Source organism: Otolemur garnettii, unplaced genomic scaffold, assembly GCF_000181295.1.
Source record: "Otolemur garnettii isolate 467f Iridium unplaced genomic scaffold, OtoGar3 scaffold00046, whole genome shotgun sequence".
NCBI lineage: Eukaryota > Metazoa > Chordata > Mammalia > Primates > Galagidae > Otolemur > Otolemur garnettii.
Window position 1 is genome coordinate 12,671,652 of NW_003852441.1, and position 22,272 is coordinate 12,693,923.

At 48.0% G+C, this 22,272-nt stretch overlaps 1 protein-coding gene and 1 pseudogene across 2 annotated transcripts in view; both read left to right on the forward strand.

Annotated features, from left to right (window-relative positions):
• Nucleotides 1-21,872, forward strand: part of WASHC1 (WASH complex subunit 1) — a 26,954-nt gene extending 5,082 nt beyond the window's left edge. For both annotated transcript variants that reach the window (XM_023513987.1, XM_003791188.3), the window contains exons 2-11: nucleotides 8,026-8,179; nucleotides 17,693-17,804; nucleotides 17,933-18,079; nucleotides 18,245-18,381; nucleotides 18,621-18,756; nucleotides 18,880-19,081; nucleotides 19,195-19,356; nucleotides 19,999-20,157; nucleotides 21,282-21,350; nucleotides 21,501-21,872. In XM_023513987.1, the coding sequence (XP_023369755.1) occupies nucleotides 8,031-8,179; nucleotides 17,693-17,804; nucleotides 17,933-18,079; nucleotides 18,245-18,381; nucleotides 18,621-18,756; nucleotides 18,880-19,081; nucleotides 19,195-19,356; nucleotides 19,999-20,157; nucleotides 21,282-21,350; nucleotides 21,501-21,640 (1,413 nt within the window). In that variant the 5' untranslated portion in view covers nucleotides 8,026-8,030 and the 3' untranslated portion in view covers nucleotides 21,641-21,872. The remainder of the gene's footprint in view (nucleotides 1-8,025; nucleotides 8,180-17,692; nucleotides 17,805-17,932; nucleotides 18,080-18,244; nucleotides 18,382-18,620; nucleotides 18,757-18,879; nucleotides 19,082-19,194; nucleotides 19,357-19,998; nucleotides 20,158-21,281; nucleotides 21,351-21,500) is intronic.
• Nucleotides 10,158-11,221, forward strand: LOC100952833 (annotated as a pseudogene).
• Nucleotides 21,873-22,272: the final 400 nt, after the last annotated feature.

The following is a 22,272-nucleotide window of genomic DNA, read 5'->3' on the forward strand; positions in this document are numbered from 1 at the left end:
GTTCTATTCATGTCTCTTGCCCATCGATATATGAGATTGTTGGATCTTTTTTGTTGATTAATTTGAGTTCTCCGTAGATCCTAGTTATCAAGTTTTTGTCCAGTTCATAACATGCAAATACCTTTTCCCATTCTAAAAGTTGTCTGTTTGCTTTGGTGTTTATTTCCTTAGCTGTACAGAAGCTTTTTAATTAAGTCCCATTTGTTTATTTTTGTTGTTGCAATTGCCACGGAAGTCTTCATAAAATCTTTCCCCAAGGTGATATCTTCAAGTGTTTTCCCCACACTTTCTTTGAGGATTTTTATTGTTTCTTGCCTTAGATTTAAATCTTTTATCCATCTTGAATCATTTTTTGTAAGTGGCGAGAGGTGTGGGTCCAGTTTCAGTCTTTTACATGTGGTTATCCAATTTCCCAGCACCATTTATTGAATAGGGATTCTCTTCCCCAGTGTATGTTCTTGTTTGGTTTATCAAAGATCAGGTGGCTGTAAGAGGTTAATTTCATCTCATGGTTTTCTATTTGGTTCCAAATGTCAATGTCTCTATTTTTGTGTCAATACCATCCTGTTTTGATCACTATGGCCTTGTAGTATAGCTGTAAGTATGATAGGGTGATACTTCTGGCTTTGTTTTTATTACTAAGAATTTCCTTGACTATGCAAAGTTTCTTCTGGTTCCATACAAAATGAAGAATTATTTTTTCCAAATTTTGAAAGTATGATAATGTTATTTTAATGGGGATTGCATTGAATCTGTAGATTGCTTTGGAAAAATATAGATATTTTAAGTATGTTGATTCTTCCCAGCCATGAGCATGGTATGTTCTTCCATTTGTTAATATCTTCTGCTGTTTCTTTTCTTAGGTTTTGTAATTTTCTTTGTAGAGGTCCTTTACCTTGTTTGTTAGGCATATTCTTAGGTATTTCGTTTTTTTTTTTGAAGCTACTATGAAGGGAATTGTGTCCTGGATTAGCTTCTCATCTTGGCTGTTATTGGCATATACAAAAGCCACTAATTTGTAGACATTGATTTTATATCCTGAGACATTGCTGTATTTTTTTTTATCACTTCCAGGAGTCTTGTGGTTGAGTCTTTGGGGTTCTCTAAGTGTAAGGTCATATCATCAGCAAAGAGCAAGAGTTTGACCTCCTGTGCACCCATTTGTATGCCCTTTATTTCCTTCTCTTGCCTAACTGTATTGGCTAGAACTTCCAGCACTAAGTTGAATAGCAGTGGCAATAGGGGACAACCTTGTTTGGTTCCAGTTCTAAGTGGAAAAGCTTTCAGTTTTACTCCATTCAGTATAATATTAGCTGTGTGTTTGTTGTAGATGGCTTCAATCAGATTAAGAAATGTGCCACCTGTAACTAAATTCTTAAGTGTTCTAATTAGAAAAGGATGCTGAATTTTATCAAATGCTTTTTCTGCATCTATTGAGGGGATCTTTTGGTCTTTGTTTTTGCTTCTGTTGATATAGTGAATTATATTTATGGACTTGCATATGTTAAACCTAACCTTGCATTCCTGAGATGAAATCTACTTGATTGTGATGAATGATCTTTTTAATATGTAGCTGTAATCTATTGGCTACATAATTCTCAATTCTATTGAGAATTTTTGCATCTATATTCATTAGTGAAATTGGTCTGGAGCTCTCCTTTTTAGTTGAGTCTTTTCCTTGTTTGGGTATCAGGGTGATGTTTGCTTCATAGAACATGTTGGGAGAAGATTCCTTCCTTCTCAATTTTTTGGAATAATTTCTGTGATATGGGTATAAGTTCTTCTTTGAAGGTTTGATAGAATTGTGGTGTGAAGCCATCTGGACCAGGGCTTTTTATTTTTTTTGGTTGGGAGATTTTTTATTGTTTCTTGAATCTTAGTTTTTGAAATCAGTCTGTTCAAGAGATCTATTTCTTCTTGATTAAGTCTAAGGAGAGGGTGTAATTCCAGTTATTGATCTATTTCCTCCACAGTGTCAAATTTCTGGGCATAGAATTTCTTGTAGTACTCAGAGATGATCTCTTGTATCTCTGTGGCATCTGTCATTATTTCCCCTTTATCATTTCTGATTGAGGTTATTAGAGATTTTAGTTTTTTGTTTTTAGTTAATCTGGCCAAAAGTTTATTGATTTTATTTATTTTTTTAAAAAACCAACTTGTATCATTAATTTTCTGAATGTTTTGTTTTCAGTTTCATTAATCTCTGATTTAATTTTGGTTATTGCTTTTCTTCTGCTGGATTTGGGATTAGATTGTTCTTCTTTTTCCAATTTTGTAAGATAGTTCAGGAGTTTGTTAGTGCGATCTCTTTCTGTTTTTTGAATGTAGGCATCTAATGCAATAAATTTCCCTCTTAAGACTGCTTTTGCTGTCTCCCACACGTTTTGGTAACTTGTGTCTTCACTGTTGTTATGTTTGAGGAATTAACGATTTCCTCTTTCAACTCTTCCTGAATCCGACTATCATTCAGCATAAGGTTGTTTAATTTCTAATTCTTTCTGTGGGGATGAATATTTTTGTTGGAGTTGAGTTCCACCTTTATTGCCTTGTGGTCTGAGAGGATAAAAGTATAATTTCTATTCTTTTAATTTTGCTGAGGTTTGATTTGTATCCTAGGATGTGGTTGATTTTTGGAGTACATACCAGGGCTGACAAGAAAAGTGTATATTCTTTAGCTTTGGGATGGTGTGTTCTGTATATGTTTATTAATCCCATTTAGGCTTACATTTAAGTCTTTTGTATCTTTGTTTAGTTTCTGTTTAAATGATCTGTCCAGTTCTGTCAGAGATGTGTTAAAGTCCCCAGCTATTGTGTTATCGGATATCATATTGCTCAGACCCATCAAGGTCTGCTTAAATCTGGGAGAATTTAAGTTGGGTGCATAAATATTTAAAATTGAAATGTCTTCTTGTCATATTGTTCCTTTGATCCATATAAAGTGTCCATCTTTGACTTTCTTAACTTTAGTTGCTTTAAATATGCTTGTATCTGAAAATAAGATTGCAGTCCCTCCTTTCTTATGACTTCCATTTTCTTGAAATACTGTTTTCCAGTTATTAACTCTGAGTCTTGATTTGTCCTTCAAGGCTAGGTGTGTCTCCTGGAGACAGCATATGGATGGTTTGTGCTTTTATATCCAATCAGCCAACCTATGCCTCTTCAGTGGTGAATTCAGTCCACTGACATTTATTGAGCAAATTGATAAGAGTGGCAGAGTTCTGTTCACCTTATTTTGTAAAAGTCTGTTGTGTAGTTTTATCCTTTGCACTATTGTGGAAGCTAAGTTTTGACCTTTAACTTCTGGGTGTTTATTTTCCTGGTGGTCCATTGTAGTGATCAGTGTTGAGAATAGGTCTAAGTATTTCCTGTAGAGCTAGTCTAGTGGTGAATTTCTTCAGTGCTTGTATATTGCAAAAAAATTGATTTCTCATCAATTTTAAAGGTTTGTTTAGCAGGATACAGAATTCTGGGATGAAAATCGTTCTGTTTAAGAATGTTGAAGGTGGCTTGGCACTTGTACCTCAGTGGCTAGGGCACCAATCACATACACCAGAGCTGGTGGGTTTGAATCCAGCCCAGGCCTGCCAAACAACAACTACAATGAAAAAATAGACAGGTGTTGTGGTGGGCACCTGTAGTCCCAGCAACTTGGGAGGTTGAGGCAGGAGAATCACTTAAACCCAAGCGTTTGAGGTTGCTGTGAGCTGTGGTGCCACAGCACTCTACCCATGGTGACATAGTGACACTCTGTCTCAAAAAAATAAAAAAAGAATGTTGAAGGTAGCTGGGCGTGGTGGCTCATGCCTGTAATCCTAAAACTTGGGTGACTGAGGCCTGAGCTCATGAATCTGAGACCAGACTGAGCAAGAGCGAGACCCCATCTCTACAAAATAGCCAGGTGTTTTGGCGGGCACCTGTAATCTCAGCTACTAGGGAGGCTGAGGCAAGAGAATCACTTAAGCCCAAGAGTTTGAGGTTGCTGTGAGCCAGGGCACTCTACCAAGGGTAACAAAGTGAGACTCTGTCTCAAAAAGAATTTTGAAGGTGGATGACCATGCTTTTCTGGCTTGGAAGGTTTCAGTTGAAAAGTCTGCTGTCATCCTAATGTCTCTGCTTCTGTAGGTCTGTTGGTGCTTAGTCCTGGCTGCTTGCAGAATTTTTTCTTTCATGTTGACTTTGGACAGGTTCATTATGTGTTTGGAGAACACATTCTCATTACAGTGTGTTCTCTTTGAGTTGAGATGACCCTGAGTTTGATATCCATCTGAAAGGAGTGTGTCAGGATCTTTAGTAAAACTTGGGAAGTTTTCATTTGTGATAGTCTTCAGTAGGGCTTCCATTCCTTTGGGACAGTCTTCTTCCCCTTTAGGAATCCCTATTGTTTGTATGTTTGAATGCTTTATGGAGTCTCATAGTTATCTCAGCACCTATTCTGCTTTCTCTCTTCTTTTCTTCTTCTTTAACTACCTAGGTTAATTCAAAAACCTTATTCTATATCTCTGAGGTTCTTTTTCCTCCATGGTCTAACCTATTTTTGGTATTTTCTATTGCATCTTTACATTCCCTGATTGTCTCCTTTATTTCCTTAAGCTCCACCATATCCTTTCTATATTCTATATATCTCTTGTCTGACTTTGGTTATGTCTTTCCACTTGCTTATCCATTCCTTTTATTGTCTTTATCATCCATATTTTAAATTCCCTTTCTGTCAAGTCCATTAATTCTTTATAGGTAGAGTCTTCTGCTGTAGCTGCCTCATGGTTCCTTGAAGGAGTTCCTCTGTTTTGGTTTCTCATGTTGCCTGAAATTTTCTATTGTTTCCTCCTCATGTGTTCTATTTTCTTGTTCACCTCCTTGTCTCCCTTTTTCCTTCTCACTGCCTCCTTTATTTCAAACAGAAACAAAAGAAGTCCTTGCTCTTGATGACAGTATGTTGCAATATGTCCCCGGACACCAGGTGGCACTGTTGTTTCTTTAGGTGACACCTCAGCCAGCAACCTCTATGTTTCTTATACCAAACTTAGTTGCCTTTGGTTATTGTCTGATTCTTTCCTCAGCATTCAGACCCTACTGGGTTGGGATCTTTACACTCACAAGAATCCTTCAGGGGCAGGTCTCAGAGAGCCCCCTGACTTCAGTTCCCATGGGGTGCGAGAGTCCTTCGGCCTGTCCAGAGAGTGGAGTTCTCTTCCTTGCAGGTGGAATTAAAACAGGCATGCTTTAGACCCCTGCTAAGACCTTCTTGTGAACTTCCCACCATGGCAGCCCCCTGGCCGCGGAGACCTTCTCAGTGTGGCTGCCTCACCATCCACCAAACCTATGGCAAATCCACTCCAACTGGCATTCAAATCTGGTTGCTATATACTGTTAGAGGCTGCTACTCTTCCAAGCTTTCCACTCAATGCACACCTTCTCCAACAACTGAAAACTCTGAAAAGTCTTCTTCCATCCCTGACCTATGTAGGCAGCCAGTTGATCCCAGCCGGTTGCAATCACCTGCTTAATTCATCAGATTTCCACTGCTCCGGATGATATGCTGTATCTAGATCACCACCTCCTTTCTGTCCTCCCTGAGCTATGATTCTGGGTAAGGTCTGGGTAAGGGATCTTACCAGGTATGGCTGCACCAGGTATGGCTGGGTTTTCTCCTTTTCCTCAGTCATTCTAGGAGAGCTCACCTGAATGATCCTTCTGGTCTGCCATCTTGCTCCTATTTCCCAAGACTTGTTTCTTTAGAATCACAGAAAACTGATGGCTTCTTGGCCTTTTGGCTAAGATCAAGTGTGGAATTCCAGGAGACTGACTCCTTATAAGAAAGAAAAAGAAAGGTGTAAAAGTAAAAAGGAACACGTAAAATTAGAAATACATTTTCTTTGATCCAGTATATCTAAAATATGGTTATAATCAGTGTGTAATTAATATAACAATTTTAATAAGATATTTTATATTCTTTTTCCTACTAAGTCTTTGAAATTTGGTGTGTATTTTATATTTACCATACATCTCCATTGGGACTAGCCACATTTTAAGTACTCAATAGCCACATGTAACTGGTGGCTACATATTGGATAGCACACATCTAAAGATTTCATTCCTGGCTCCACTCCAAATTCCTAGCCTTGTTATTCAGTGTTTTTTTGCAATCTTGGCCTGTCTTTATCATTCTTTTTCTTAATACTTCCCCAAAGATGATTGTACCCTTACATTCAAGACCACTTGCCATTCCCCTACACACCTTTGTTCAAGCTGTTCCTTTTACCTGAGATGCTCTCTTTGCGCCCACTCCCTAGGCCTAGCAGAAAGGTACAGATTCTGCTAAGAGGTTCTTCTGACTCCCCTAATCCCAAAAGGGATTTATCATTCCTTTGCACTGTATTTGTGGCTAGATTATAGTGTCTATCACATGGGGTTTCATTGTTTCTGAGGAATCTTCTTGGCTCATGTGGTGTCTTAACATCTTTGTTGTGATCACTCCTGTACCTAATAGGTAATCAGAACATATCATCTAATACCACTAATCAGCTATACTAGGGCTCTTAATTCTTTTATATTTATTTATTTATTTATTTATTTATTTTGAGACAGAGTCTCACTTTGTCACCCTTGGTAGAGTACCATGGCATCACAGCTCACAGCAATTCAAACTCCTGGGCTTAAGCAATTCTCTTGCCTCAGTTTTCCAAGTAGCTGGGTCTATAGGCCCCTGCCATAACACCTGGCTATTTTTAGAGATGAGGTCTCACTCTGGCTTAGGCTGGTCTCAAACTTCTGAGCTTAGGCAATCCACTGGCCTCGGCCTCCCAGATATACTAGGATTACAGGCATGAGCCACCATGTCTGGCCTCTCTTTTTTTTTAATGGACACAGGGTCTTGCTCTGTTGTCCAACCTAGAGTGCAGTGGCATCATCATAGTCACTGCAGCCTCAAACTCCTGGGCTCAACTCCTGAACCCCTTGCCTCAACCTCCTAAGTAGCTGGGACTACAGGCATGTGCCACCATGTTCAGCTAATTTTTCTTGTATTTTCTTGCTGTTTTGCCCAGGTTGGGCTCAAACTCCTGGCCTCAAGCATTCCTTCTACCTTAGACTCCTAAAATGCTGGGATTACAGGCATGTGTCTGGCCCATTCTCTTCTTAAAAAACTTGCTATTTTCTTGTTTAATAGATTTGTGCCTATATGATCCTTTCTCAAATGCGCCTGCACAAACAAATTCAGGTGTGGTCCCTAGCAGGGAATTCATCCTCACTGTCTTTCAGTGAGGTGCTATGATTAGACCTGATTATAGGAACTTAGCACATCTCTTGCCAATCACATCAGTGCCATCTGCAGTGTGGTTGCTGCCTTAGGGGCACCAGAGAGAGGAGTTCATTAAATCTAATAAAAATCCCCCACCTTGCAATTCAAGGAATGCTTTTCCTTCCTGTCCTTTGCCATCACATGCATCTTCTTCCTCCTGGTTCCCTTTGCTCTAGCCTAGGTGAGCAGAGAATGGACACTCCTGTACCTAGAGTCACTAGCCACTGCTTAGTCTATCTCAAGAGCAGGCCTCAAGTTCTGAGTGGTTCAAGTGGGAAGAGCCCAAGTGAGTACATTGTCTGTGCTTTTCCAGATCTGAGTAACATGTTGTTAGATTCAGGCAATTCCCTCTCTCCCTCCTCCATCCATCCCTTTGCATCTATCCTCTTTTTAGCCTTGCAGCCAGGATTTCTTTCTTGTTTATCTAAGTGTGGGGAGTTGAACTGAGATAATGTATGGAAAGAGTTACTCGCAGGTCCCAGGTCCCATGTACCATCTAGGCCAAAATCAAAAACATTCCCCTTCTCTGAACTCCCTGTTGCCCCTACCAACTCCCCAGTCCCTGATCCTGCCTGCTTTCTGCCTTAGGCAGCAGCTGAATCCTGCCTCCTGGGAACTCCTGACCTCCTACCAAGTGTCCCCCCTCCCGGGAAGGGAGTTGGAATAAAGGCTATGCTGGCTGAGTAGGGTGACTTGGGTGGTCCTGATGCTCTTGTTCCCACACACAGGCACCATGACTCCTGGGAGGACCCAGCACTGCTTAGCAGTTCAGACCTATGCCGTGCCCCTCATCCAGCCAGACCTTCGGCGAGAAGAGGCCATCCAGCAAGTGGCAGATGCCCTGCAGTACCTCCAGAAAGTCTCCACAGACATCTTTAGCAGGTGGGTGCTGCCACCTGCCCCCACCTAATCAGATAGCTCCACCCTGACCCAGCAGTCCTCTTCTCTAGTCCCAGGAATACATCCTCTTGGAGCAGCCTCTTTGGTGATTCTTGCTCATGAGGACCCAACTGGCTTCCCTAGGCAGGAGGGGTCCAGGGCAGGAGTCTAGCATGGAAGCCTTTTCTCCTCACTGCCTACTCCCTGCCTTGGCCTCCTGGCTTCCTGTGGGTCCCACAGGCCCCAGTGGTGGCTCTGCTCTCCCAGCTCATGTTCATCTTCCCACCAAAGGGCATTGTTCCTTCACTTATTCCTGCAGCCAGCAAATATTTACTAGATACTGCATGTGCACAAGCACTGTGCTAATCTCTCTAGATACAGCAGGAATGACACAGCATCCCTGTCCTACTAGAGTATATAGTTGGCAAGAGATAAAAACTTAAGTAACCAATTGCATGATGAGTTATGTAATTATAGTTATAAGACCTGTTGATAGTATTTTTGTGATTACTAATATTTATATAAATTAGGTATGTACCACCATTGACCCACATGCATTAATTCATTTAACACTTGCTATAGTCTATGAAGACATCCTGTGTTACTTCCAGTTTATAGATGAAGAAACTGAGGTACAGAAAGGCTAAGAGACTTGGCCACATGGCAGAGCCAAGGTTCAGATTCTATGGGGCTATTACCATCTGTCTGTGTAGGGTACATGTGCTGTAGGTCTTGGATAGGGACCTGACTTGGTCTAGAGAGATCAGGGGAAGTGTGTGTGAGTAACTAACATTTATGGTAAGGTCTGAGGGGTGAGAGGGTAGGTCGAGAAGAGGCATGAAAGGAAGTGGATATGCCCAGAACAAGGGGAGGTTGGTGGAATAGGTGGAGCCTCAGGCACCCTTGGTGGCTCTGAGCTGTAGCCTCTGTCTCCAGCACTGCCCCAGCACACTCAGTGCTCATTCAGTGTGGATGAGTACACAGCGTATGCTGTTTCCTTGCAGAGGTCCCAGGTTGAGTGTGGTGTGCAGATCCTGTCTCTGTAGGGCCAGAAACAACCTGAAATGAAGCTTGGTCTCCTGGGTGCCCACCCTGTGCCTCACACACTGGGGCCTTTCCTCCCATCCAGTGTGAAGTGTGACTCAGGTTCCTTTCAGGGTCTAAATCACCCCCCCCACCCCTGGTGGGATGCCAGACCTAAAGTCCCCTTCTCCCTCATGCTTCTCCCCAAAGCCTCCCCAGTTGTGGGGGGGGGCATTGCCTCCAGCTAGGCTTGGTACAAACACCAGATCCTCCTGGCTCTCCTGCTCTTTTGCTGCTTCTGTGCCCTCTGACACCCCTGGCCTTCCCCAAACCTGTCCACAATATCCCCGTAACCAAGAGGTACTGAGTGGCCCAGGGCTCACTCTGGAGCAGAACACTTCCAGCTGCCCCATTTGCTTGATCTGTATTTGGGTAAGTCAAAAGCCTCAATGCTATCATCTGTAAAATTGTGGTAAGAACAGTATGTTCCTCATAGGCTTATGGTACAGATTAGATGAATTAAAATATGCAAAGGAATGAAACCATGCCTGGTACCCAGTAAGCATTCAGGAAATGTCAGCTCTTTCCTGCTGATATCATCTTTGCCCACTGGCTGCCCGTGGTGGTCATTCATCACCCTGCTATCAGAAGTTATAAACAAGTGCTAGATGCCCCCATTGTGCTAATTTTTGAGCTGAATATGTTCAATGGACATAGACCTTTAAGATCATCAGACCCGTCTAATACCTCCTGCAGTATCCCCTCCCTACTCTTCCCCTCTGTCTTTCCCATGAAAATTAGGCACCTTCTCATCCACCACCCAGGATCTACAAGCTATGTGCCCACAAGCTCTGCCAGCCCATTAGAGGTTGTGGTTCAGTGCATGAAGGTTTGTGCCTTCAAAGAGTAAGACACTCCCAGGGGAGATTCAGTGCCCATTTGGACTTTAACAAGAAGGATGGCAGCACAGGCATCAACATCAAAAGCTTCTGAGTCTTGGTATTCTCACCCAGCATATGCAAGGGACTGGCAACATTATCATCAAGCAATGGCTTGGATGCAAAACCACCAGGATGCCTACAGAAAGGCCATGCAATTCTATTTCAGTTTTTCACAGCATTTCCCTTCTCCAGTTTCTTCCACAAGCTCTTGTGATAATGAGGCTAGAGATCCTCAGTCTTTCAGTGACCATCACTTAGCCCAGCAGGACTACCACTGAAGTTCACATTTTTCAGGTCTAGGAAGCAGCGACACGTTAGCAGGAGGTTCCAGGTATCCTCAAGAGAGGACCAAACTTCTTCCAAAGATGAGGAGGTAGAGACTGAATCAGATGAGGCGGTAGAATGTGACCTGAGCAACAAGGAAATCACGGAGGAGCTCCGCCAGTACTTTGCAGAGACCGAGAGGCACAGAGAAGAGCGACGGCGGCGGCAGCAGCTGGATGCACAGTGCCTGGATGACTATGTGAATGCCGACCATGACCTATGCTACAACCCCCACAGGTCATTTGAACCCCCAACTGAGAGGCGTAGCAAGTGGCACAAGGTCGAGATGAAGTGCTTGTATGGAGACAGCGCTGCCAAGATTCAGGCCATGGAGGCTGCTGTGCAGCTGAGCTTTGACAAGCACTGAGACAGAAAGCAGCCAAAGTACTGACCTGTCATTCCCCTGAAGTTCTGAGCCCTGGGCTCAGGGACCCCTTTGAGTGCTGTTTGCACAGGATCCCCAGACTCACCCCTTTCCTTTTGGGTACACTCCCTTCATTTCACCTTCCCTACAGTTGTCAGGGAAAAGGAACTTTATGCTGAGATACTACCATGTTCGCCAGAGTCCCTCACAGGGTAGAGGTAATATGACAGTCTTGGAATTCAGCAGGACCTATGCTATTGCCAGCGTGAGAAATTTTCTGACATAAGATAATAATTTTGTATCTCCTACATTGGTTTCTGATGCTAATAACTATTCAGTTCATTAAAGCTCTTGCCTAGAAAAAAAAAAAGATCCATCAGACCCAAATAATGGCCACCCAGCCATCATTGACTGTTGGAACAGTTTCCTTTCCAATCCCAGTATTTGCCACCCTGTGGATAGTGGTATGTCCTCGTGTCCTGGGATGGGCTGAGGAAAGGCCATCTCCTGGGGAAGGGAGCAATGACTTAGCTGAGTGTGGGTGCAGGCTCCACTTCACCTTGGTTCTTTTGTGTTGGCTCCCTTCTCCGACAGGCCTTGAGCTAGAGGTGGAAGGTGACAGCCAGTAGGCCAGAGCTCATGAAGTCAGGGTCAGGGCTTGAGGAATGAATGCTCAAACATTCCCCTAGAAGTTACAATCACCCTATGTGGCTTGGTGTGGTTCTCCTGTCTACCCAGAATCAATTCGTAGTGGCAGGAGGATGTGACTCCCTGATTGGCTTAGACTTGGGTCGCTGCCTCAGTCCTGAGCCCTGGGCATAGCTTCCACTGAAGCACAAGGGACTGAGTCTGAAGGAGACATGGGTTCCCCTGAGGAAATGGAGCTGTTACTTGAATAAGGAGGAAGGAGGTGCTGGAGAAAACTGCTCACCCAGCACACAGGACCAGGGGCTCCTGGAGGAGACCAGGGATGGGAAATTGGGTGTGTCACTCATCTGGACATGAGAGCCACAGACTGAGAGAGAAGCCTGGATGTGGCCTGGAACATGGAGAATCATGGGCAGCAAGGGGAGGCTGGCCTAAGGGGGGCTGCTTCTGCACGGGGAGCATAGACATGCCACCTGTCCCTTACTCTCAGTTCCTATATTACAGAACAAGGTGTCAACAGGTGAGTTTGATGTGCCTGTGGGCCTTGCTGCCTTCTGGGGTATGTGTCCTACATTTCCTGTGTCCTCCACAGTGCTGCAGGAGTGCTCTGGGGCAGGGAAGGGCAGCCTGGTAAGGAGTGAAAAGTTGTAAGTGAAGGCCCGTGGAGGGGCCTTATAATAGGATAGGACTTTGAGCTTGATTCTTAGGCAGCCACAGTAGGTCCTTGCAGGAGGGAGATGATGAGACAGAGAGTTCTGAGAGAGCTCATCAGGCAGCTGTCACAACATGGACAAGAAGGGGAAGGCAGTTTCCAGGTCCCCGAGAAGTTGTGGACACTGTTGCTGTAGTCAGGACATGAAAGGTATTAACCCATAGTTCAAGAGCCATGCATGTGGGTAGGGCTGGATGAGACATTAAAAAGAAACAGTGACAGAACGTGTGACACACTGGGGTAAGGATGGAGGAGAAGAGGAGTGAGTGATGGGGGCATGAGGCAGGGAGGCTTACAATCATCCTTGTCCCCTGTCCCCCCACCCTGCAGCAGTTGACAAGCTCATGGGCTTTTCATTTTTCATGGGCTTTTTTGGTGGGATGTGAGCAGCATAGAATCTACCCCCTCAAACATGCTCTTCCTGCTTGGAAGCCTCTTGCAAAGAAGGGACAGGTGGGTAAAGCAGAGGTACTCCCCACAGCAACCCCTTGTAGGCCAAGGCCTGGTCCCTGGACCTCTGGATCCCATGCCCAGTGGCACAGGTGGGTGAGCTCATGGCAGTTTGCCATTGCAACCTGGGCTCCTTCCACTCTACCACTGTGTGGAGCCAGGCAGACAGGAGAGTAGGACGAGTGTCTCCTGGAGCTGCTCTTGCCAGCCCCTCCCTGCCACCTCCTCCTACCTATAAGATTTCAGACCCTGTATCTGCTCCAACTTCACCTGGCAGTGGCTAGGCCTCCAAACACTTGCCCAGAGATGTTTCCTGCTGCACATGACATGAATGACAAGGCAGGAGAGGTTGGAGTGGCCTAGAGAAGGGAAGCTAGATAACTCGATGGATACTGCCATCTGCCCTCCCTGGCCTGACCCAGCCACTACAACCCTGAAGCAACAGCCACTTTCCAGCTCCTTCCTCCCAGGAAAAGGGTAATGGTCTCTATGAGGCTGTCTGTCCATCTCTCCTCTTCTTCCTTCCTTCATTTTCTCCCTTCTTTTAGCCTCTCCTATGTATTCCCCTGTCCTTACTCCCTCCTTCCTCCCTTCCCATAGTGGCCACCAAAGACACCCAGGAGTCAGTCAGCTGATGATGCAGCAGCTGATCATTCTTAATTTTGCAGAGGGTACTGAGGTAAAAGTGAAGGCAAAAGCCCAGGTTGAGGGTCTGCATCCTTCAAGTCATGACAGGTGAGGGGAGGAGATGCGGTGATCCTGGGTTGGGGAGGGATGCTCCCTCCTCCCCTGCGGCCCCTAGGGCCTGGCACCCTGGTTGTGATGGGCCAGTGGTGGCCCTCCTGGGGCTGGGGCCTGCCTAGCTTCATAGGAAATATTCTCACAGGGAGTGGGAGGAGGTTGTCTTTAAAGATGGTGGGGCAGGAAGCCCAAACCCCATCCTGGCCACCCCTCTGCCATGCTGGAAGGAAAGTGGTCCCCACGGGCCTCCTTGAACACCTCACACAGTGGCCAGAGGAGCTTGCCGTTTCTTGACACTGTCCTCTGTGGTGTACTCTTTGAAAGCGCCTGTTTTCTCTGCCTGGAATACCCTTCTCCATGTCTGTTCAAGGCTACCTCTTGCATGAAACTTCCCCATCCCTACCTTCATCCACCTGTGGAGAAGTTCTATATTTCCTCTGAGCACCTGTAGCCCCCATCCCTCTCAATTTTATGGGCAATAGCAGTGAAATTGTTTACTGAGTCCTGGGCTGTGTCTGTTAGGACAGAAATACTACGCAGGGTCTGATCATTGGGACCTCTACAGTAATTCCATGAAGTCAAGGGTATACTGTTTTCAGCTGAAGAAGTTGAGGCATAGATCATTTAGCAACTCCAAGGTTAAAGTGCTGCAAATTAGATGTGGGACCCAGGTATGTGGGATACTGTGGTTATCAATGTTTACTTCTTACCTCCTCGATAGACCTGAGTCCCTTTGAGGGTAGTTGTGTATTTTTGATTCATCTGTGGCCCCCACAGCCCAGCACTGTGCTTCATGAACTGAATGAACTCAAGTTATTTATTGAACATGAGGGGTGGGGAGAAAAAGAAGCAAGAGAGGGATGGACTGGGAGTGAAGGCCAAGCTCTGAGCAGGCTGAGGGGCCAGTTGTGTCCTGTCATTGGCAAACTTGGCTTCCTTTCTCAGGTCTGGGCAGATGTGCCACAGGAATGGCTTCAGTGATGACTTGGAAACTGACTTAATTTACTAGTAGGCCACCAAGCCAGGAGTGTCTGGACTTATAATGGCAAACACGCTCCCCTCACAGTAGACGTTTATCAACATCCCAGCCACCAACGTGCCCTTCCTAACACAGCCTTCCAGACTACCACTGCCAGTCCATTGAGACAGCAAACCCATTGAAACCTCTTCTCATCCTGGGTCTGTACGATCTCATGCCATCATGGTGTGTGCCTGTAAGAGATTTAGACTGTCCAGGAGCCTTGTCCACAAGCAAGTCAGCACTTAGTCCTATAGGGTCTCAGGTAAGGAAAGACCCCCAGAGTCATGTCTGTCCCGTGCCATAGGCAGGCCTCCCCTGACACACTCTGACAGGTGGTTGTGCAGCTGGAGTGTGATTGCTTTGCAAAGCCACTCGGCTGTTTACTAGAAAGTTTCCGTTTGAGAACTGAGATCTCATTCCTTATAACCCCACCCACTGGTCCTAGTGCAGCCCTCTGGGATGACAGAGAATATGTTTCCAGTCACTCTTCTACCTGACAGCCATTTTGATATTTGAAGGGGATGGTTGTAATTGCAAAATCATCTCCGTTTCAGCCAGAACATCTTTAAGTTTTGTTCAAATGACATGAGTTTTTCACTCATCACCATCCTCATCACTCTCCTCTAGATGTTTGTTCATTTGTCACTTTCTGCTTAGGCCACATTTGTTACCTGTCAGGTACCATCCCAGGGCTAGAGGCACAGCAGTCTGCAGGGAAGGTCAGAGTCCTCTCACACTGTGGATCCAGTATCCAGGGGTACTGAGACTGGAGGGCCTGGCTCTCACTGCTCCTCTGAGCCTCCAGGAGAGCATGCAAAAGGAAGGATGGAGGAAGAAGAACAAGGAGCAGGGAGCCCTGAGACACCATTTCTTGCATTTAGAAGCTGCTTCTCTTGCTTTTAGCCCCTCCCAAACTTATCCTTCCTTGAAACTCCCAGGTCTTTCTTTGCCTGAACTGCTGCTAAATGAAACTCTCTCTACCTTCTATATTTGTGCCTGTAGCTGTTTAAATCTAAAGCATCTCCACATTGATTTTTCAAGAATTCCATCTCATGGATGGCTGCCCCTCCTGGCTTTCAGTTTTATTCAAGTCTCGGTTATGTCTTGTAAGCCATTGGACCCTCCCATCTGATGTCCCCAGCTTCCTAATTAGACGTTGGGTGAAGTGGACACACCCTGCTAGTGCCCCACATGCAGGACTGAGATCAGTCCCCTCTTTAACAGGGGGCTGAGGTCCGTCTGGTCTGATTTGTCCCATATGTACTCACCTCCCGCCCCCATAGTGCCATCTTTTCCACAGGGTTTTGTTAGGAACTGTCAAAAATCTCACCTGAATCGCAGTGCATTGTGTTTGTGTTTTCTCCTGACACACTAGCCTAATAACCCTGTCCTAAGTAGGAAAGCTAGGAACCGATCACAGTGCTGGCCCCTGGGACTCACATCTTTGTTTTCTAAGTGCTTACAGACCCTCTGTTTAATAATCCACTTGAAAAATATGCCAGGGCTTATTCATTTTGCTGTCTGACTCTTCTAGCCATCAGCCCCTCTCTCCTGGATGGCAGAACTGGACCAGTGCAGCTTCTGTCCATCTCTAATCCCAGTGTCCTCCCTTCTCCCCCTGGAACTCAAGTGGAGCATGTAGGTGACCAGGAAAGATTGTGGTAGCACCCAGGGGCAGAATGTGCCTGCCTTGGGAACTGGGTTGCATTAAAACAGCCTGTGCTCAAGTAGCCCTTACAGCAGATGAAGACCTCTCCCTTTGGGAGCCATGGTACCCAGGCTGCTTCCTCTCATAAGAAGGGGCGGTATCCTCCTGTGCCCTACCTGGATGGCTATAGGGAAAACAAAGCTACTCTGGGGCCTGTATAGTTCAGCCCTATCCCCTCTCTGTGCTCCCCACACATGAGAAGCCAGGAGAAATCAGGACAGCTTCATCAGGGCATGGAGACTCTTGGATTATGAAATTGGCTGGTTGGGTAGGTTTTCTGGAAACCAAGACCTTCCAGAGTTGATGGGAGTGGCCAGGTTGGGCCAGATTCCTGACCATGCATTTCAACCCTTAGGGAGATCCCAGAGGTCCCTGGTCCTGGGGTCTCTGACCCCGGAAACAGAGGGGCTCCTCTGCCACCCCACCTTACCCTCCTGCCTTTCCCCATGATTTACACTGAAGCCCCTGCTCCCTTGTTCTTGTGCCTCTCACACACTCACTCTCGTGGGTCATGCTGATGTGACTGCTCTGGATGTGGAGCACGGCTGTCATGGCAAAGGGCTGGGGCTCTTTGGAGTAGGGGAGCTATGGGACAAATGGGAGGACAGCACCAAGTCAGAGTTCACTTTGCAATGAAAACCTTGCTGTGGCAAAACAATGTGGAAAAGCATCAGTGAGCCTTGGGCCATTAAGCAAAAGGTGTCTGGACCTCAGTTATTCCTGAGAGTAAGGCCCTAGCGTATGCCAGGCACTGACCCAGGCTCTAAGAATCAGCAGGGAACAAAACCAGCCCTGACCCCCTAGACAAGAGCACACACATACACAGGCCAGAGATGCATCATGGGCAAAAGCACAGCAAGTATAGGGGCTGACAGGCGCGTCTGTGGATTCCGGATCAGAAGGGCCTCCCTGAGGAGCAGACTAAGTGATGTGCAGGGGCCACCTGTGTGTCTGCACCAAGGTGTTGCATTGGATGCAGAGGCCAGGAAACAAATGTGTTTGGCATGTACATGGAATAGGAGGTGGTTGGTGCCCTCATCTGGAGCAAGTGGGGGCAGGTGAGGAGCCAGACCACACAGACTCTGTGCACCATTTGTCACTTGCAGGGGCATCATCCGCAGGTCTAGGGTCTGAATTCAGATGATGGCATTTAGATCGAGCTTTGCCAGTCTCTTGGCTTCTCTGAATGTCAGTATCCTCGTCCGCAGAGGCCAGCTTTGTGTCCTTCATGTGGTCGTGAAGGTTCTGGCAATGCTTTGCCAACTGTAAACAGCTAGTATGCGTGTATAAGCAGTCACTATCCTCATTGTGTGCACCTGCTTGATGGACCCATCACCTCCAAGAGCTCCGAGGACTCAGTACAGTTAACTCAGGCCCTCCAGGTCAGATTTTCCTTGTAGAGTTTCCCTGGGCAGCAGCAAGATCAGCCATGAGAAGCAGGTAGCACTGACATAAGAGCCTGTGGCCAAGGCTCTGGCTCACAAGGTAGGCTGTCAGAGGAGAGGTGTGCCAGAAAACCTACCCAACCAGGTGGCTGCAAGGATTGGAGAGCAGTCCAAGCCTCTGGGATCTTTTCCATGGCAGGATCTCCCAGAGAGTAGAGCTGAGCCGGAGCCAGCTGCAGGCCATTGGGGAGAGGGTCTCCTTGGCCCAGGCCAAGATTGAGAAGATCAAGGGCTGCAAGAAGGCCATCAAGGTAACCCATGTGCCCGTGTCCATGGCTGGTGGGCAGTGGCTCCCTCTCATGTCTGAGGTTGCCCACGTCCCTGTTCCTGCTGTCCAATGACCTCAGACTTTCCTCCTGCCTGGGGCCCACGTCCACAGGTGTTCTCCAGCGCCAAGTACCCAGCCCCAGAGCGCCTGCAGGAACACAGCTCCATCTTCACAGGCGCCCAGGACCCTAGCCTGCAGAGACGCCCCCGGCACAGGATCCAGAGCAAGCACCGGCCTCTGGATGGGCGGGCCCTGCAGGTGTGAGGTCCACCCCACCTCCACATACACTGGGATGCCACTGCTGGGGAGGGGCTTAGGGCCCAACCTGGGCTCTATCCCCCAAGACAATGCTGACTTGGATGGGGTGGGTCACCTTGGCTGGCACCACCATCTCCACCCCTCTCTCACCTCGGCCCTTCCCAGGAGAAGCTACAGTACTTCCCCGTGTGTGTGAACACCAAGCCACAGCCTGAAGACGCTGCCGAGGAGGGGCTTGGGGCCCTTCCGAGCAATATCAGCTCTGTCAGCTCCTTGCTGCTCTTCAACACCACTGAGAACCTGTATGGTCAGATGGTGGCAGGGCTGGGGGGCGGCCTGCCTGGCTTAGCAGGATCCCTGGGGGCAGCAGACTCCAGCTGGCCGTAGCATGAGGCTGGGAGCCAGGAGCTGACCATGGGTTTGGCTCGGGAGGCTGAGGGATCCCAGCACATAACTGTGCCCCAAGGAAGTAGGAGCTGTAGGTGCAGACCTCGGGCCTAGGACAGACAGTGAGCTGTCTGTCCCCACTCCATCCCTACAGGTACAAGAAGTATGTCCTCCTGGACCCTCTGGCTGGTGCTGTCACAAAGACCCATGTGATGCTGGGGGCAGAGGCAGAGGAGAAGCTGTTTGATGCCCCCTTGTCCATCAGCAAGAGAGAGCAGCTGGAGCAGCAGGTGGGAGACAGTGAAGGCTCCATGGAGCCCATGTCCCACCCAGCTTCATAAGTGTGCATCAGGCCCTGCTGGCTGCCTATACAGGTCCCTGTCACCACTCACATGCCCCACTTGACCTTGCAGGTTCCAGAGAACTACTTTTATGTGCCGGACCTAGGCCAGGTTCCTGAGATCGATGTGCCATCCTACCTGCCTGACCTGCCTGGCATCGCAGATGACCTCACATACAGCGCTGACCTGGGCCCTGGTATTGCCCCCTCTGCCCCTGGGCCCATACCAGAATTGCCCACCTTCCATACAGAGGTAGCTGAGCCTTTCAAGCCAGGTGAGCTGGGCCCTGGGAGGGAGCTGGGCCCTGGGAGGGAGCTGGGCCCAGGAGCTCCCTGCTCTGCCACCTTCTTCCCTGGCACCTCACACCTTCTCATAATTCCTTTTCAGACCTAGAAGATGGGGTGCTTATAGCACCTCCACCACCACCGCCACCACCTCCGCCTCCCCCAGCCCCTGCAACACTGGTCAGCATCCCCCCAGCCCAGACCATGGCCCCAACAAGCCAAGGCACCAGAGAGGACAACAGTGGCAGCAGTGTGTCTCCTACAGGTGGGAATGGTGCCAGGAGATGGGGGTGGAGGCTCTTTCTGAAGGTACCTCTACTTTATGGATCCCTGAGGGGTCTTTTGTAGGTGTGTTAAGTGGTCATAAATCCTAGATTTTCAGAATAGTTCTCATTTCAAATATCTTATTCTGCTAGGTTCTTAAAATAATGATTTTCAAATTGTAGAGCGGAATTCTGAACTCCAGAACCTTGGAGCTTTGGGTTCCCAATCCCAGTTAAACCAATGGAAGAAAGAGGTCTGCTAAAAAAAACAATGGAAAACTATAGCTACACAATATTCAGTGTCCCTGAAATTACAAAACTTCAGTTTTATCATTTTATCTCCCAGTCTCCACCATTCAGAAATCACACAGAAACCCTCTGCCAGCTCGTGTTGAGTTGAGGCATTGTCAGCTCAGGGATAACTCACAGACCGCCCCCCGCGCCCCCACTGCCGGTGGCACGTGATCACAGGGCAGAGAGGGAGGGATGAGGAGGGCCTGCACACAGACTCCTGAACTCCAGTTGTTGCAGAAGTTGGTTTCTAGGCCCGAGCATGCTCTGAAAGCACATCCCACCCACTGCAGCAGCCCTGCGAGGCTGCCCCACAACCCAGTCCTTCCTGCTAATACCCTCTCCCCTCCCAGCCGCACTTCAGGGAGCTCCCAAGGAAGTGGCTGAGCCCTCCAGTGGCCGGGCCACTCTGTTGGAATCCATCCGCCAAGCTGGGGGCATTGGCAAGGCCAAGCTGCGAAGCGTCAAGGAGCGCAAGCTGGAAAAGAAGAAACAGAAGGAGCAGGAGCAAGGTGAGGGGACCACCACTGCAGTAGGAAGCTCCCCATGAAATACTGCCTTCCCTGCCCACACCACCCGGTCCACCATGGTGCTCCCTGCCCAGCCCCATGTGTGAGGCCCCTGCCTGCCGCCCACCTTGTGCTTCCCTGAGGGTGCTTGTGGGAAGCCCTGGGCAGCCGCCTCTGGCATCCTCATTTTTCCTGCCTGGGTCATGGGCTCCTTCCTGGTTTGGGAGCCTGATTAGTGCAGCTTTCCTCTCTATGCTCACCCAGCTCAAACTAGGACAAAAGAGAATCTTCTGAGACTCTGCCAAGAGTTATCAAAAAAAATGGTCAGGGATTTTTTTTTTTTTTTTTGAGACTGAGTCTCACTTTGTTGCCCTCTGTAGAATGCTGTAGCATCACAGCTCACAGCAACCTCAAACTCCTGGGCTCAAGAGATCCTCTTGCCTCCGCCTCCCAAGTAGCTGGGACTACAGGTGCCCACCACAACCCCCGGCTATTTTTTGGTTGCAGCCGTCATTTGTTTGGCAGGCCCAGTCTGGGTTCGAACCCACCAGCTCTGGTGTATGTGGCTGGCGCCCTAGCTGCTGAGCTACAGGCGCCAAGCCATGGTCAGGGAATTTTTTTTTTTTTTTTGCAGTTTTTGGCGGGGTTGGCGGGGGTGGAGAGCAGAGGAGAAGGAGGCAGTGCCCTACTCTTTGAGTCACAGGCGCAGCCCCATGGTCAGGGATTTTTAAAAACAGGACCTGAGGGTGAGCTCAGTCCTGCTTCTATAAGCCTCTTAAGCCTACAGAGTATGTCTGCTGTGAAGCCCCAACAGTGGCATAGGCAGTGGTGTCCCAGTAATCCCACCCCTTATGGACCCTATGGCCCCAGATGAGCTACCTAACCTCTCTGGGCCAGTTTCCTCCTCCATGCAATGGGGCTGCTTGCAAGGGCCCATTGTTCAGGGTGGCTATTAGTGTTCCTCAAATGACACCATTGTCTTATTAGTGCCCTATGCTGGGTCCAGGGACAGATTGAAGCACCAAGAGCTCATGGTGAACATGGTGGCTGGGAGGGTAGCTGGTGGGACAGGGAGCCAGGAGCACCTGTGTCACTGAACCCCCCTACCCATGGCTTCTGTGTTGCAGTGAGGGCCACAAGCCAAGGTGGGGACCTGATGTCGGATCTCTTTAATAAGCTAGCCATGCGGCGCAAAGGTAGGAGCCCAGCAGCCTTCTTTGGGCCAAGTCTAAGGATGTATTGTGCATCTCCCATATCCTCCTGCTTTTTCCTGCCTGTTTGTCTCTGGGGATGGGTAAACTTGTCTCCCCTCCGACCTCCCTCAGTCATAGCCTTTTCTCTCTCAGGGATCTCCGGGAAAGGACCTGGGTCAGGGGCCAGTGAGGGCCCAGGAGGTGCCTTCGCCCGAGTGTCAGACTCCATCCCACCTCTGCCTCCCCCTCAGCAGCCACAAGGAGAAGAGGATGAGGATGACTGGGAGTCCTAGAGGCCTGTGTCATCCCTCCTGACACCAGGACTGGGCTCCCACCCTCACACAGAAGGGCTGGAATGGAGGATGCCTGGACCTTCTTCAATGAGTAGGGAGGCTGCCTGGAAGCCTCACAGCTGCCAAGCCCCCACCGCTTCCCAGCCTTCACCAGAGCGCTCTTTGAGGAGATTTTAAGAGACAAGAGTAATGTGGATAGTGGGTCAATAAAGAATCTTAAGAACAGCAGAAACCAACAGTGCTCTTTTAATCAAGAACAGGAGCCCTGGAGGGTGTGTGTCTCCTCCACCAGCAAGTGTCCTCCCACCCTGCTGGGCTATAAGTGACGGGGCAGAATAGCCCAGGGCCCCTTCCTCTGGGGTCAAACACAGGAGGTGCAGCCAGCAGAGGCAGCTGGTGCAGGCATATTTTCCCAAAGAGAAAAGTGTCTCAGTGACAGACATGGGGGTCTCAAAATGGTCATGCTGAGAAACTAAAGGCCCTTGTCATAATTGATGCCACAGAGAAGGTATTTTGAAGTTTACTCAAGTGGTTGAGAGGGAGGGAGGGGGACTTGGAGGGAGAATAGGAGCCAGGCCAGAAAGATGACATCCAGGGACATTCAGAATCCCCTGGGGAGCAGGAGCCCTAGG